General features: G+C 37.3%; 1 protein-coding gene across 1 annotated transcript in view; it reads left to right on the forward strand.

Annotated features, from left to right (window-relative positions):
• Window positions 1-15,294, forward strand: part of LOC150088304 (uncharacterized) — a 134,652-nt gene that overhangs the window by 133 nt on the left and 119,225 nt on the right. Inside the window, exon 2 of the mRNA XM_090370692.1 lies at window positions 10,367-11,297. Within this exon, the coding sequence (XP_090226818.1) occupies window positions 10,422-11,297 (876 nt within the window). The 5' untranslated portion in view covers window positions 10,367-10,421. The remainder of the gene's footprint in view (window positions 1-10,366; window positions 11,298-15,294) is intronic.

Raw genomic sequence — 15,294 nt, forward strand, 5'->3', positions numbered from 1 at the left:
TTTTCTTCGATTTTTTAAACAACGAGAAAAAACAGTATACTCTATTCTCCCCAACCTCCACCAGTGCGAGGTCTATCTCTAAAATTTTGTTGCCATCAGAATTATCGTCTTTATCTCTACCGCACTTCGGGAATAAAATAATAGGAAGATCACTTGACTTCGTAATCCTTAACTTTGGTGTTCCGCCGTCAAAGTGCTTCAGCTACAACACTCTCTCCCAATCTCGATGTGGTAGTGATATTTTCGACATTACCCGGTATAAAGTAATGAAATTTTAGCATTTCAAAAATATGTACGGACATAGATGTACGTATGTTTGCGCACAAATTTTAAGTACCATGGGAAGTGTGAATGTGTACTTATATTCACCCAATACAGGGACTCTGTAGATACCTCAATGAAAGGAAGTGCTGCTGTAACAAGAAAATACTTACGCATACCCCTTTCTACTTAATTTGATTAATTTGTAGCGTGTATATTTCATAGCATGAAACATTAAAATTTTATTACTTTATTTGGGGTAGTAGCAAAAATATCGTTGCTATAAGCACGGGAAATTAAAATTAACAATGTTAATGATAATAATAAAATTCAATTCGGCCATACTCCAATATACGGTGCCCCCTTGTAATTGGCTGTCAGAACGGGGGAAAGCAGTGATTGACAGGTTTTGATCCCGCCTACTGACTGCGTCCCCTCTTCGTTTCACGTGGATGTCACGTGACACGACGTCACTGGAGCGCTAAATGCGAAATTCGTTGCGTGTTCTTTCTTTTGAAAGTTGGTTTTTTAGTGCGTATGGTGCTGAGCTGTTACTTCTTGCTTTTGTTATTGCCTCGTGGTTTTCAGTTATCCCGTTCCATCCTGCTGGTAAACTGTTTCTGTTTTTTTTTGCTGCTGGGAGGCGAGTTTAGTTTGTCTTGTATTTCTGTGTTATTTTCACGTATTATTAACGTAGTATTGTGTCCGTTGCGTTTTTTTTTTTTTTTTTTTTAAAAGAAAAAATTCTATGTTGCCGTTTTGTGCTTATGCAAAGAGCAGTTTTATTATTCGTTGCACGTGTTAATTGACTTTCGTTTCTGTTTAGCCAGAAAAGGTTATGTTTTCATGCGACTTCGGGAAGGATTCAAGCAAAAAACCAGTCGTTGGACAAAAAAAAAAAAAAAATGTATATTGGGAATTACGTTTTTAATTGTCTTTCGTTTGTGTTTAATTAAAAATGGTAGGTTACCTTTTTGCGGGACTTCGCCAGTTATTTGTCGAAAATTTGTCGTTTGCTGCGTCTCATTATTTTTTTTTTCGTTTTGAAGAACGAAGTTAGTGTGTTTAATTTACAATTATTTTGGCTGCTGCTCCGAAAAAATTACTGTTGCCGATAATTTCGTTATTTTTCGGTTCCGCCATACTGTTATGTCGCGTGACATTCGCCACGTGCAGTTGTCGAGAAGAAGAGGGGGAACGCAGTGAGTGGGCGGAGTTACGAACCGTACGTCACTGCTTTCCCCCTCTTCTTCCCGACGTAATTGTCAAAGGGGCACCGTGTTCTGGAGTATTACCACAAATGAAAGTAGGAGTGGGTTGTGGACCTAATGACACTATTTTGAGTATAACAAACAGCTGTCCTCTGGTCAGAAGTTTTTTTTTTCATTTTATTTTGATATATTGAGTTGTGGCCCAGTAAATCAGAATGCCTTTTAATGGGGGACTTGAACTTTCCAGATATTGACTGGATCTTGTGAGTTGGGCACTGACACAGTAGCAAGACTTGTTCAGTGGATGATTGTTTCCTACATCAGCATGTTAGAAGAATAATGAGAGAAAGTAATACTTTTTCTCTGATTATTAGCAGTGACTCATCATGCATAAGAATTTGAAAATAAAAAACCACTAGGTGACAGTCATCACAGTGTATTGATGTGGGATTTACAGAAAGATGTAACTGCTATTAAAGGCAAGAGAAATGACATTTCATTTCATAAAGGTGACCATAATGGTCTCAAAAAGTTTTAAATTCTGTGCAGTGGAACCAGCTGATGAAGTTGCAAACACCAAATTGTAAATGGGAAGGATTCAGGGATGTAATCATGGGAGGTACTATTCTATTTAGGCATTTTATATGAACTAAGAGATACTTTTAGTAATAATACTCTAAATGAATGGCAGATGAACCGACGAGACTTGCAACAGAGAAGAAAAATGCATGAGATGCATATAAATTAGCAGGTGATACAGACGCCTACAGCAGATATAAATATCGGTAATTAATTCACAAGCAGATTATGAGCAGTCTCTTGCAGAGATAAGCATCAAAGGCTTGTTCATATTGGTCCACGACATATTAATAGTTTACTTATTGATGATCCAGCTTAGGTTGCTGACAAACTGAATATTTGCATATGTATTCAAACATGAGGAATTCACCTAGGGAAGATGGTGCCAGAAATGTATTAAGTTCTAACAGGGAGCAGGCTTTTTTGATAACTGAGGAAAGTGGAAGAGAGATTGTTGAAGCTAGAAAAAAACTTGATAGATCCCAGGTGGATGGGATCAAATTATATAAAGTAGGCAGAAAAAGACATAAAAGAAGATCTTTAGCCATAGTTAAGGGTATCTTTAGCTTCAGTGGAGGTCTCTATGGATTGGAGATGTGTGAATGTATTCCCAGTTCAAAAGGGGGGATCAAAGAGTGACATGAGTAATTACAGTCTTGTGTTCCAGGGAAAATAATGCATGGGTTTATTAAGGGGGCAACCTTGTTGACCAGTCTGATTGGTCAGAAGTTTTTTTTTTTTTAATTTTATTTTGTTTAAACTTTCTTGCATTATCAGCTAACACATTCTGAGATATCTCAATGAAGTGAAATTTTTAAAAATTATTTACCAAGTTAAAGATATGAATACGGACTATGAGATTGTTCAGTGAATTTATTAATTTCTGCATAGTTAAATTTTTCAAACAAATTGAAGTTTATCTAAATCAGTGGCATCATTATTGTAATATCTTGTATTGTGAAATGCTTCACAAGTTGCTCTCTTTATGCTTCAAATAAGTAATACTTCCCTGTTATAGAGAAACTACTGTTACTTATTTTCAGTTGAGTACCATCACCCAGATAGTGCTGTTTTTCTTCTTGTCAGTGAGTGAGTCAGGGCTGGATTTACATGTAAGGTAAACAAGCTACAGCTTAGGGCCTCACTCCATCTTAAAAAATCCTTTTTTAATATTGTCACAGGTAAACAGTAAGAGAGAAGGGCCTCATACATGTTATAGCTTAAGGCCACAACACGCTTAAATCCATCCTGAAGTTGAGTGAGTAGGCATCTAGAGGTATAAAAGTTGACAACCCAGTTGTGACTAAAATTCTTAGACTAATAATATTTTAGAGCAGAAAGCCTCAAACTGTGTAAAAATTAAAACTATGAGATTGTTCAGTGCATTTGCATCATTTCTACATAGTTGAATTTTTTTGACAAACCAAAGTTTATACAGTGGCATTATTATTGTAGGATTTCACAATATGAGATGTGGTGCTACTTAACTGAAAAAAGTAATAGTAATCTCTAACAGTGAAGTGTTATTTATTTGGAGTGTAATGAGGGCGACTCGTGAGGGATTTCATGATATGAGATGTTACAATAATGATGCCATTCGGTTTATCCAAAAAGTTTGTCTGAAAAATTCATCGATGTAGAAATGATGCAAACAAACAACAATCTCATATTCTGAATTTTACTAAGTTTGAGGCTTTCTAACCTAAAATATTATTAGTCTAAGAAGCACATGTATTGGCATCTCTCATAATGTGTAAATAATTTGCAACTGGGTCATCAACTCTTATACCTCTAGGTACCTACCCACTTACTAAACAGGCGTCTCCATAGCCAGGTGGGAAGGAGCAGCAGTTCGTAGCACACGCTTCTTGATTAGACCGCGGTTCGAGCCCGTCACCACCAAATATGGAGGATGCGGAAAGGTCAGAGAATGACCACCGCATATCCTGGAGAAATATGGCCTTAGTTGCTAATGCTCCTAAAAACCAAATAACAACAACTTACTAAACGTGCTGGCTGGGGGATCTGGATGGTGTCCACAGAGACTAACAATTGTCTTCTCTATTATTGATGAAGCATTACTTATTCAAAGATATTATTATATAATTACTTAGTGAGTGCGAGTTTTAATTAATTAATTACCCCTTTTCTAATACCACCATCCTACTGTCACGTTCCTGTTATCCTTTTCATGTCTAATAGGGGCAGTGGTGTGGAAATGGTTTTAATTTTCCCCTAGCCATAATTATGAGAGCATCCTTGGATTCAGAGGAGGTCCCCACGGACCAGAGAAGTGCAAATGTATCCCCAATTCACAAAGAGGGCATCAAAGGGTGACACAAATAATTACAGACATATTAGTTTATCTTCTGTTCCAGGGAAAGTAGTAATGGAGTCACTAGTTAAAGAAGCAATGTAGGATCATTTAGACAAGATTGCGGCTATAGTTCAAACTAATGCTAATACCCATGCCATGGGTATTAGCATTAGTAGAGATATATGATGCAAGAAAGCAAGCTTATGCAGCATCAGCCAAAAAAGACCCGCTTCCATTTCACCCCTTTGTTTGTTCCAAATACCTGTTCAGCTCAGCCTTAAATTTATTTAGGCTATCAACTTCCACAACAAAGGATGGAAGTCTGTTCCACTAACCAACTTCCCTACATCTGTCTTTGCTCAATTTGAATTTATGCCCTCTCAGGTGATTATTCTAAGCAAGAGGCAGAATCCCATCGGCATTGAGCATGCTCAAACCATTCAAGGCTTTATACACCTCAATCAGATCACGTTGCAGGTGCCTAGTCTCCAAACACTGTAATCTGCAAAACTTAATCCTTTCTTCGTAAGAGTAACCCTTTGTTCCATTCACTAATCTCGTTGCTCTTCTCTGTACTCGTTCCAGCAGCTTTACATCCTTCTTAAAATGAGGGCTCCAGACCTGTATACAGTACTCAAGGTGTGGCCTGACCATTGCCATATACAAGGGGATAATCACCTCCTTATTTATTAAAATATTAAAAATTCCTGTATATCATTGACAAGACACTGAGCTACTCTTGCATACCATCTGCACTGCTCAGAAAACTTCATATCTGCCTGCACAATAACCCCCAGGTCCTTTTCATTCTCTGCCACTGTCAGTGTAGTACCACAGAGTTGATACATTACTCTGGGATTACTGCTTCCCATATGTAGTACTTTACATTTGTTAATGTTAAACTTCATTTGCCACCTCTCTGCCCATCTGCTCAACTTTTCTAGATCCTGTTGCAGCAGCATACTGTCATTAGTGTCCTTAACAACCCTGCCAACCTTTTTTGTATCATCTGCAAACTTGGACAATAAGCTTGATATACCATCATCAATATCATTTATAAATACAAAAAACAACAATGGACACAACACTGAACCCTGAGGGACTCCACTAATAACATTAGTCCATGGTGAGCAGTGTCCATCGATTACCACTCTCTGTCTTCTCCCACTCAACCACCCCTTTATCCATAGCAGCAATTTGCCTCCAGTGCCACACTTCTCCAATTTGTTTAGCAGTCTTCCATGTGCAACAGTATCAAAAGCCTTTCTAAGATCCAAATATATGATATCAAATTTATTCCCTACATCCAGTTCCTTTGTGACCACATCATAGTATCCAATCAAACTGGTCAGACAAGACTCTCCCTTAAGAAAACCATGCTGTGTCTGAGCTATAACTGAACTCTTGTCTAGATGAACCTACAGTGCTTCTTTAACCAATGCCTCAATTAATTTTCCTGGAACAGAAGTTAAACTTTTGTTGCCCTTTGATACTCCTTTGTGAATTCGGGTCACATTTGCACATCTCCAGTCCATGGGTACCTCCCCTGAGCCCAAAGAAGCTCTCATAATTATGGCTAAGGGTTTGCTTACTTCCTTTGCTGCCTCCTTTAATTTAACTGGATAGATCCCATCCACCCCGGGTGCCTTTTTTATGTTTATCTTCAACGGTTTCTCCTCCACTTTCCTCTCAGTTATTACAAAATCATCTAGCTCACTGTCAGAGTTTAACTCACCTCTGGTATTCCCCTCCCTGAATAACTCCTCATGGGTGAATGTGGATGCAAAATACTCATTTAGTTTGTGAGCCACCTGAGAAGGATCATCAACAGTTGAACCATCAATATCCAGTGGACAAATCTGAATGTTCCCTTTCCTTCTAGAGTTTACATATGTAAAGAACTCTTTGCTGTTTTTTTTTTTTTTTTGCATCATTTGCCAAAGATTTCTCATAACCTGCCTTTGCCTGTCTAATTTCCTTTGTGACTTGGTTGCAGACCAGCTTATATCTATCATAGGCTTCCATGTCACCCATTAATTTATATGTATCCCATGCATTTTTCTTCTTTGCCATATGTCTCATTAGTTCTTCTGACATCCATTTAGGCCTAAACCTTGAACAATATTTTTTGGTTGGTATCTTCCAAGAAAAATTTTTTGAATGCTTCCCATTTTGAATTTGCTGTTGGTAACATCATCATTTGGTCCCACCATATAGAATTTAAATACTGTCTCAGACCACCGTAGTCGCCTTTACAAAAGCAAAAACCTTTCCCTTTGCCCCTGATGGTAGTTACCTCTTTGAGTAAATCCCACTTCAACACACTGTGATCACTGCCACCTAGTGGTTCCTTTATCTGCAGATTCTTAATGCATGAAGAATCATTACTGATAATCAGATCAAGGGTAGTAATTCCTCTAGTTGCCTCCCGAACATGCTGATGTAGAAAACAATCATCCAATAAATCCACAAAAGCCTAGTGTGTGATTGACCAGTTCCACAAATTCCAGTCAATATCTGGGAAATTAAAATCCCCCATTATAAGACTCTCTGATTTACTGGCCCACTCTGTTTCCCTGTACAGTTTCTTATTATACTCATCAGAGTCATTAGGCCTATAACACACTCCTATTCTCAATTTTGATCTCCCAATGCTTGTCACACCAAACTGACTCCACACTGCACTGTCCAGCGATGTCGACACTTCCTTGGCTTCCTGGCTTCACTTCCTTGGATTCTATGTGTTTCTTAACTAATAGCCTAACCCCTCCTCCCTTCCTATCCTGTCTATCCTTTCTGTACACATTTTACTCCCCGAATTCCAGTTCTGTATTCCTTATATCTGTGTGACACCACGTCTCTGATATCCCAACAATATCTTTTGATGTTTTGAGCAATACCTCATATTCATCAAACTTATTTACCAAACTCGTATCATTGGTGAACATGCACCTGTTCCTATTCTTAGCTACCCTAACACAACCCATGTGTGTACTTGTACCACAATGACTCCCAGCAGTCTCTGAAATACCCAGCATCTTGTTTTCCAGGCTGCTGCTCATTCCAATAGAAGCAGTGCAAGAATCACTTTCACCTCTGCCAGTAGCTACTGTTAATCTATTAGTCCTTGTATCCCCCCAAACTAGCAGTTTTCCGACCCACCTACCACTGTCCCGATAGCATCAGCAAATATTCTTGCACCCTTTCTATTTAAGTGTATCCCATCCCTGTAGAAGCAGTCCCTTCTGTTAACAAGTACAGACCAGGCTGAAAAAAATTCTACCCCTTGAGCCTTGCACTTTCTAGGGCCGAATTAATCGACGAGGCTCTCATCATATACTTTCTCCTATCATGTCTGGGCAGAATTGCAGACACTTTCAAATTCAACCCTAATTCATTGCTTTTTTTCAACAGTGACATATACTTGTTAAGTAATTCTGCTGGTCTTCTACTCTTAATATCATTAGTGCCAACGTATACAACAATATCACCTTTTGTGCCCTTAAAAGATGATATCCGCTGTACAATGTCATCAACCTTTGCGCCTGGCAGACATACCTTGGTCCTGTTCCACCTATCCTTTTTATATACCATGTTCCCCGTTTCCCTGACAATAGTCGCCAACAACTGCTAGTTCCTGTGGGACCAGCACATTCTGCCTTGGGGGTTGTCACTGTGTTGTGTGATGATCAAGTGCAAGCTCTGGCGTTGATGTGGGCAGCTGAGAGCTTGATGGGCCCCCTCAATTGAGATCCTTCGAGGGCGTCCACCCTGTCCTTCAAGCTCTCATATGGGCCCATAATAACGCTGAGTTGTTGCCTGATTTCCTCGAGTTTGTTAAGGGGAAATCTTGATGATTAATTTGATTGGATACTGCAATTTGGTCACAAAGGGACTGGTTGGATAAAAATAATTTTGATATACAGGCAACCCCTGTATAACATGGTACTTCTACAACATGATTTTGCTCTAACGTGGTTTGAGAATTGCAGGAAATTTTGCATAACACGGTATTTTTTGAGCTTTTGTGGTGGGAAAACCCTGCTATTATGTTAGATGTAATTTTGAATATTTCCATTCCTTTTTGTGAATCCCTGCTGCTGACTCGCTAGTCCTTATCGCCTTCATGGTATTTTTCTGGCGGTCACTACTACAAAACAATAAAACAATTAGCAGTTTACAGTTTATTGATCTTTTCTGTTAGTGTAATTAGTTATAAACAGGTAGTAAACTCGATGGTTTTTAAAATATCTTGGATGTAGATTAACTAAGGAAGGATTAGGGAAAGAGGAAGTTTACACAAGTATTCATCAAAGTAGGAAGATTCTTAGTTCCCTAAACTCCATATGGTGGGACAACAATATTTCCTGTAGAACTAAAAACGTATCGGATAGTTGTTAGTGGAATCGGTACTTTGCTACGGATGTGAGATGTGGACACTGAGAGGGTGACAAAAAGAAGCTTAGAGCCCCAGAGATGGACTGCCTATGTCGGAGTGCTAGGGCTTTAAGGCTAGAGAGGATAAAGAATGAAGAAATAAGAAGACATATGCACGCAGATGAGGATATAGAATGAATAGAAAATAGGAGTTTGAGATGGTTTGGACATCTGCTGCACATGAATGAAGTGGGATGGCCTAAAATTATATATGGTACTGCATATGGGTAGCAGTAATCCCAGAGTAACGTATCAACTGGGCGGTACTACACTCAGAGTACTGGAGAATGAAAAGGACCTGGGAGTAATTGTGCAATCAGATATTAGGTCTGTAGCCATGGGGTTGAGGAGTGATAGCTGATTTGGTATGGTTGTTAAAAATCAAACAGGGCTCTTTGGCAATCTGGTCAGGTAGGAGGAGGGGGTGGAGAAGTGGCAGCATTTATAGTTTTGCCAGTGTAAGAAGTCCATGAGCATCATTGTGATATCATAGGAATAAGTTACTTGGTCTAAAATGAATGGTGTGTGGTGGAATATATGACAGAGTATGCTAAGTGTTCAAGAACTTGGCAGTATCCCTGAAATTAAATCAGAGATTGTGGTGTTAGCAAGTGAGATTGGCTTCAGCAAAGTGGACATAAATAATGAGGTGGGGGTGAATGGTGTGTGTGGTGGGGGAATATATGGCTGGAGTATGCTCACAATGTTCAGGAATTTGGTGCTATCCCTTTCTATTAAATTCAGTCAGAGTGGTGCAGTTGGCAAATGAGATAGGCTTCAACAAAATGGGCATAAGTAATGAGGTAGAGATGCAGGAGCCATATAATGCTCAGTTGACCAACAAAAATCTAATTTATTGAGAGCCACAAAAGGTATTGATTCAAGAGGGAGAAGAAATACAGTGTGCATTGTAAGTAAATCAGCTCACAGCCTTCAGTTTGTTGAGAAAGGGATGACCACTTCTCATTGAAGATAACCCAAACATGGAATAGAGTGGCACTTCAGTTGAAGATTCAGTGATCTCTTGGGCTTCTGTAAGGAACTGTATTAAGAGAAGCAAAATCCTATTTGTATTTCTCTCTTTAGCTTCTTAAAATGTGGATAATTTGCATGACAAATACCATATGAAGATAATGTTTGCATATACAGTACAATGCATACAATACATGTGTGTATTTTTATTGCTTTCCTGTTTTAATATTGATTTTGATTTGTTTTTAACTAGTAGTCAAGTTAAGCTTAAATTAAATTGACAAGTCCAAAAATTTGACCATAGGAATGTATCTCCCCTTTATAATTTATATATAAAAAAAACATGTCTGGTTTATATTGTTTCATTATACATCACCATTTATAGGAACACATGCCTGATGTATATCAGACTACCTATACATATTTCTATTGGCCCATAATGGGCAAAAATTTAGCACTTATCAGAAACTAAATATATAATGCTTAGCAGAAAATTAAATTATTTTTGTTAGTTGTTTCATAATCTCTTGCATGTTTGTGTATTTTTTGTGTGTGCTTTACTTATTTTATTTATTTTTTTTAATTACAGTTAATCCAGAGTAAGTACAAGAATATTTGTATGAAATCCTTTGGGAGCATTGTTCATGTATGCTGATTTTAAGATCATGTTACATCCAATGAAAAGAAACAAGGAGCATTATGTTGATAATGACATTAAAATAATTACAATTCCTCGTAGCTTTCGGCAACATGGACAGCCAACATTCCAACTTGTTTCAAATATTTTTCAGAACAAAGAATCATTTTTTAATAAGGGTACAGATAATGAACTTTTGTCACGTCTCTTGTCTTCTTATAAACAGTATGCAGTACAGGATGTGGAATTAATAAGGAGTTATGTAATGAGTAGTAATGAAACAGAAAGTTTTTCTGTAGATATTTCATTACATCAATCAAATAGCAGCTTCACTTATAGCAATTCAGGCTTGGAAGAAGTTCTAGCAGTAACTGATACTTCCTTATTAAAAGATTCTGATGAGAATGATAGGCCAGGACAAGAGTATCTGGCTGATCATTATTGTTTGCCCAACATGCCTGACAAGAAACCATCTGATGGTGTAGATTTGCCAAATTCTAAAACTTCATATAAGAGTAATATATTAAATCAGGGTATTCCTATCTTCACAGATTTAAAAAAGCAGCCAGAATATATATCACAAAATAGTAGTGAAGACATGACAGTGGGAAATAACTTTTCATTTTCAAAACAAAATATATTTCCCCAAGAGACTCATAGTCAACAAAAGGAATTTATCAGTTACCCTTCATCAAATGTGTATGACGGAAGTTGCAGAAATTATCAGCACATTGTGGAAGGAACTAGTCCGGTGGAAAACTCACAATTTCAGGTTAATAGAAAGCATTCGATTGACATAAACTTGACAGCCAATAAAAAGACTGTTACGTCAGTGAAAGGTATGTTTGATTTGCCCAACAGAAAGAAAAGACGAAAAGCAAGGGTAAGAGTAAATTTCTGAGTTTTCAATAATGAAATTTTATTTACCTGTAAAGGAGAAAAAGAAAACTATATAGGGTGAGTCAGAATTATGTATAAACACATTAACTAGCCACTAATTTTGTACATAGTGACCATCTGAATAAACAATTAGATGTTTTTTAGCATTAGTATAGGCATATGATGCAAGAAAGCAAGCTTATGCAGCATCAGCCAGAAAAAAAAAAAAAAAAAAAAAAAAAAACTTCCACTTCACCCCTCTGTTTGTTTGAAATACCTGTCCAGCTGAGCCTTAAATTTATTTAGGCTATCAACTTCCACAACAAGGGATGGAAGTCTGTTGCACCAATCAACTTACCCACTGGCTAAAGGCAGATTTCAGCACATCTGTCTTTCCTCAATTTGAATTTCTCCCCTCTCAGGTGATTATTCTGAGCAAGAGGCAGAATCCCATCAGCATTGAGCGTGCTCAAACCATTCAAGGCTTTATACACCTCTATCAGATCACCTCGCCGGTGCCTAGTCTCCAAGTCACTGTAATTTGCAAAACTTAAGCCTTTCTTCTTAAGAGCAACCCTTTGTTCCATTCACTAACCTTGTTGCCCTTCTCTGTACTCGTTCCAGCAGCTTACATCCTTCTTGAAATGAGGCTTCCAGACCTGTATACAGTACTCAAGGTGTGGCCTGACCATTGCCTTATACAAGGGAATAATCACCTTATCCCTGCTAGAAAAATTCCTGTATATCATTGATAAGACACCATGAGCTACTCTTGCAGCCCATCTGCACTGCTCAGAGAATTTCATATCTGCCGGCACAATTACCCCCAGGTCCTTTTCATTCTCTACCACTGTCAGTGTAGTACCACAGAGTTGATACGTTGCTCTGGGGTTGCTGTTTCCTATACGTAGTACTTTACATTTGTCAATGTTAAATTTCATTTGCCACCTCTCAGCCCATCTGCTCAACCTTTCCAGATCCTGTTGAAGCAGCATAGCATCAGTAGTGTCCTTAACAACCCTGCCAACTTTTGTATCATCTGCAAACTTGGACTTTAAGCTTGGTATACCATCATCAATATTATTTATAAATATAGAAAACAATAATGGACCCAACACTGAACCCTGAGGGACTCCACTGATAACATTAGTCCATTTTGAGCAGTGACCATTGATTACCACTCTGTCTTCTCCCCCTCAACCACCCCTTTATCCATAGCAGCAATTTGCCTCCAATGCCATGCTGCTCCAATTTGTGCAGCAGTCTTCCATGTGCAACAGTATCAAAAGCCTTTCTAAGATCAAGTACAGGAGGGCCTCGATTAATGCGATTAATTCGTCCCGAGAGTGCATCCTGCAAAACAGAAACGTGTTAATCGAATATAATAACCGATAGGAAAAATTATAATTTTTAGTTTTCGTTATGTTGCAGATGAACTGTTGAGTATGGAAAATGATAAATTAATGTTTGAAGGAATGGATTATTGGATCAAATGGATATTAGAAGGAAAGGTTAATGGTTCAAAATGGTACTGGAAGAGTAAAAATATAAAAAATTCGGTGTGTGTGTGTGTGTGGGAAAAACAATATGGGATAAAGGCACACATGCATATAGCAATAACTTGCCTTCATGATAAATTTGAAAAACATGGAATTAAATAAGGAAACTATGGAAAAGAACATCAAGAATTGCTGAAAACTTTCATATGGTTAGAAATATATATGGCCACTCACCAAAGACATCAACAAAGACAGTGTCTCAAAGTGCATTTGCTATGTGGACATTATTATCCATGCATGTTTTTTCACTTGGTGACTATGAAGACCTGTGAAATAGCAAGTTGTCTGTACATTGAAGTGTGGTTTCATTTTTTTATGACATTCTTTCAGTTTTTATGTTCTAAGTTTTTATTTTTATTGCTTTCAAGTAATGAATGGTAAGAGATGATCATTGCACGATTTCCAATTTTTATTCATTGTCTACACAATGCCATAATGGTGTGGGATTCTAGACACTGCAGCTTGCGAGTCCCCGAGAACTGCTTCTGCTACCCATGAGCACTTCTAAGTTTGACACCTCTGCCCTAACCCATTGGCACATTTAGTGCCATGACTTTCAAAAATTTTCCCAATCTCTCTCCCACTGGAGAGTACTCCAAGTCACATTATCCACCATTGCTGTATTAGTTTATTTAAATACCAGGGGCCTTTTTTTTGTTCCATTCTGCCACTGTTTTCATAAACTTCATGCTTATCCAATAAACTGTTTTTTGTGGAAATTTAGTCAGCACAATATATTGCTGCTTGCTACTTGTTTTGCGAGAGAAAGAGAGAGAGAGAGATCTGGGTTCAATTCCTGTTGATGAATGGTGGAATTTCTGAATTCCTCTTTAATTGAAGATGCCATTAGCTGGTTGCAGTGAGCTCTCTCCTCTGAGATAGTTTGTGTTTTTCAACCTGTGTAATGTGCAGTATGGATATTGGCCATACTCAACATGGATATAAGCAAAAAACCCTAACGCTATTAAAATAATTGTTTGAAAAATTATTCAGAATTTCTGAGATACAGCATATCAAAGTGTTTATACATAATTATGACTTGCTCTGTTACTATTAATAATAAATAAATTACTACTATTAATAAAAATACAGTAGTTTTAGTTTTCAACTGTGTGCTAGTTTCTATAAAGATTGTTCAAGTGAACTGAATTGAATGGTTTTGAACTGTTTATTGAAAAAGTTTTTCACATGTAACTTTTACAGTTAACAGTTAGAGATGCACTAAGTTAAAAGTAAATATCTTGGATTGAGAGTTTGGTCTTATTCTGAAATCAGAAGTAGCTTACTAAATTCGATTTCAGCACAATGGGACCAATTAACAGTCTCACTGTAACATGCTATTTTTGTGTTGCAGCTAGCAGCACTACAGATAGAAAAAGCATAGATGTAGCTGTTGAATGCTACAAATAAAAGTAGTTTTTAGCATAAAATTACAACAAAAATTCCACTAATTTAGAAAATTGTCAAAAATTCTATATACTCATATCAGCATTTATCACATGATATTTTCTGAAGAGTCGTTGTTGTTTAGGACCAGAACATGATTGTAACTTGAGAAATCTTAGCAAAAACATAAACCAAAGGTAAGAGGTATGTTTTCATGTTTGATAATTTACTTGGTCAGCACCTATTGCTGTCTTCATTTTTATCTTTCTGCTAGAATTTTATTTTACAGGATATCTACAATCAATGTAAGCATTCTTTAAATCATAGTTACAATATCTATTAGAAATGGACACTGCCAATTTCAAAACATTTTTGTAAATGATAGTGTTTCTCTGAATAGTTTTCCAAAATGTTAGCATTGTTAAATGCAGCTGAGCAAACATCATTCCCTTCAGATATAGGAAATTGGTATTATTATTATTTTCAGTTTTGTCTGAAAATCATGTGCACATGTCATCCTATCTGTCTGGATTATCTTTTAGTGTTAACAGTGGCAAAATGATGCATGAAAGAAGAAAGATACATGCATCGACAAAAAAAATGAACAAAAAGTATTGTATACATTGTTTTACATTATAGACATTTGTTTCTCTTTAATTAATTGAAATTTTTTGTGATGAACAGTAGTGAAAAGTAAATTACTAATTAACTGTTTTCCTAATCAATTAATTGTTTCTTCTACAATAATACAAGTAATTGTTTCTTCTTCATCTCGCATATCTCACAATTTAATGTTCACTCAACTTCATTTATTTCCTCCTGGAATTGAAATGCAGCAACTATCTTCTGTGATTTATTAAAATAGATAAATAGCAATAAGGCCGACCGGGCTGGCCGAGTGGGTAAAGTACCTGCCCGGCAACCCAAAGGTCGCGGGTTCGATTCCCGCCTCGGGCTTGGATCAAAGTACTGCAAAAACCTTGGGAGGTGCAATATGGCCACAGAAGCCGATGCGCCAACAACTACCAAATCAAAAAAAAAATAAAAAAAAAAAAA

This window comes from Mastigoproctus giganteus, chromosome 3 (assembly GCF_048544385.1).
Source record: "Mastigoproctus giganteus isolate SK-2022 chromosome 3, ASM4854438v1, whole genome shotgun sequence".
In the NCBI taxonomy this organism is placed as follows: domain Eukaryota; kingdom Metazoa; phylum Arthropoda; class Arachnida; order Uropygi; family Thelyphonidae; genus Mastigoproctus; species Mastigoproctus giganteus.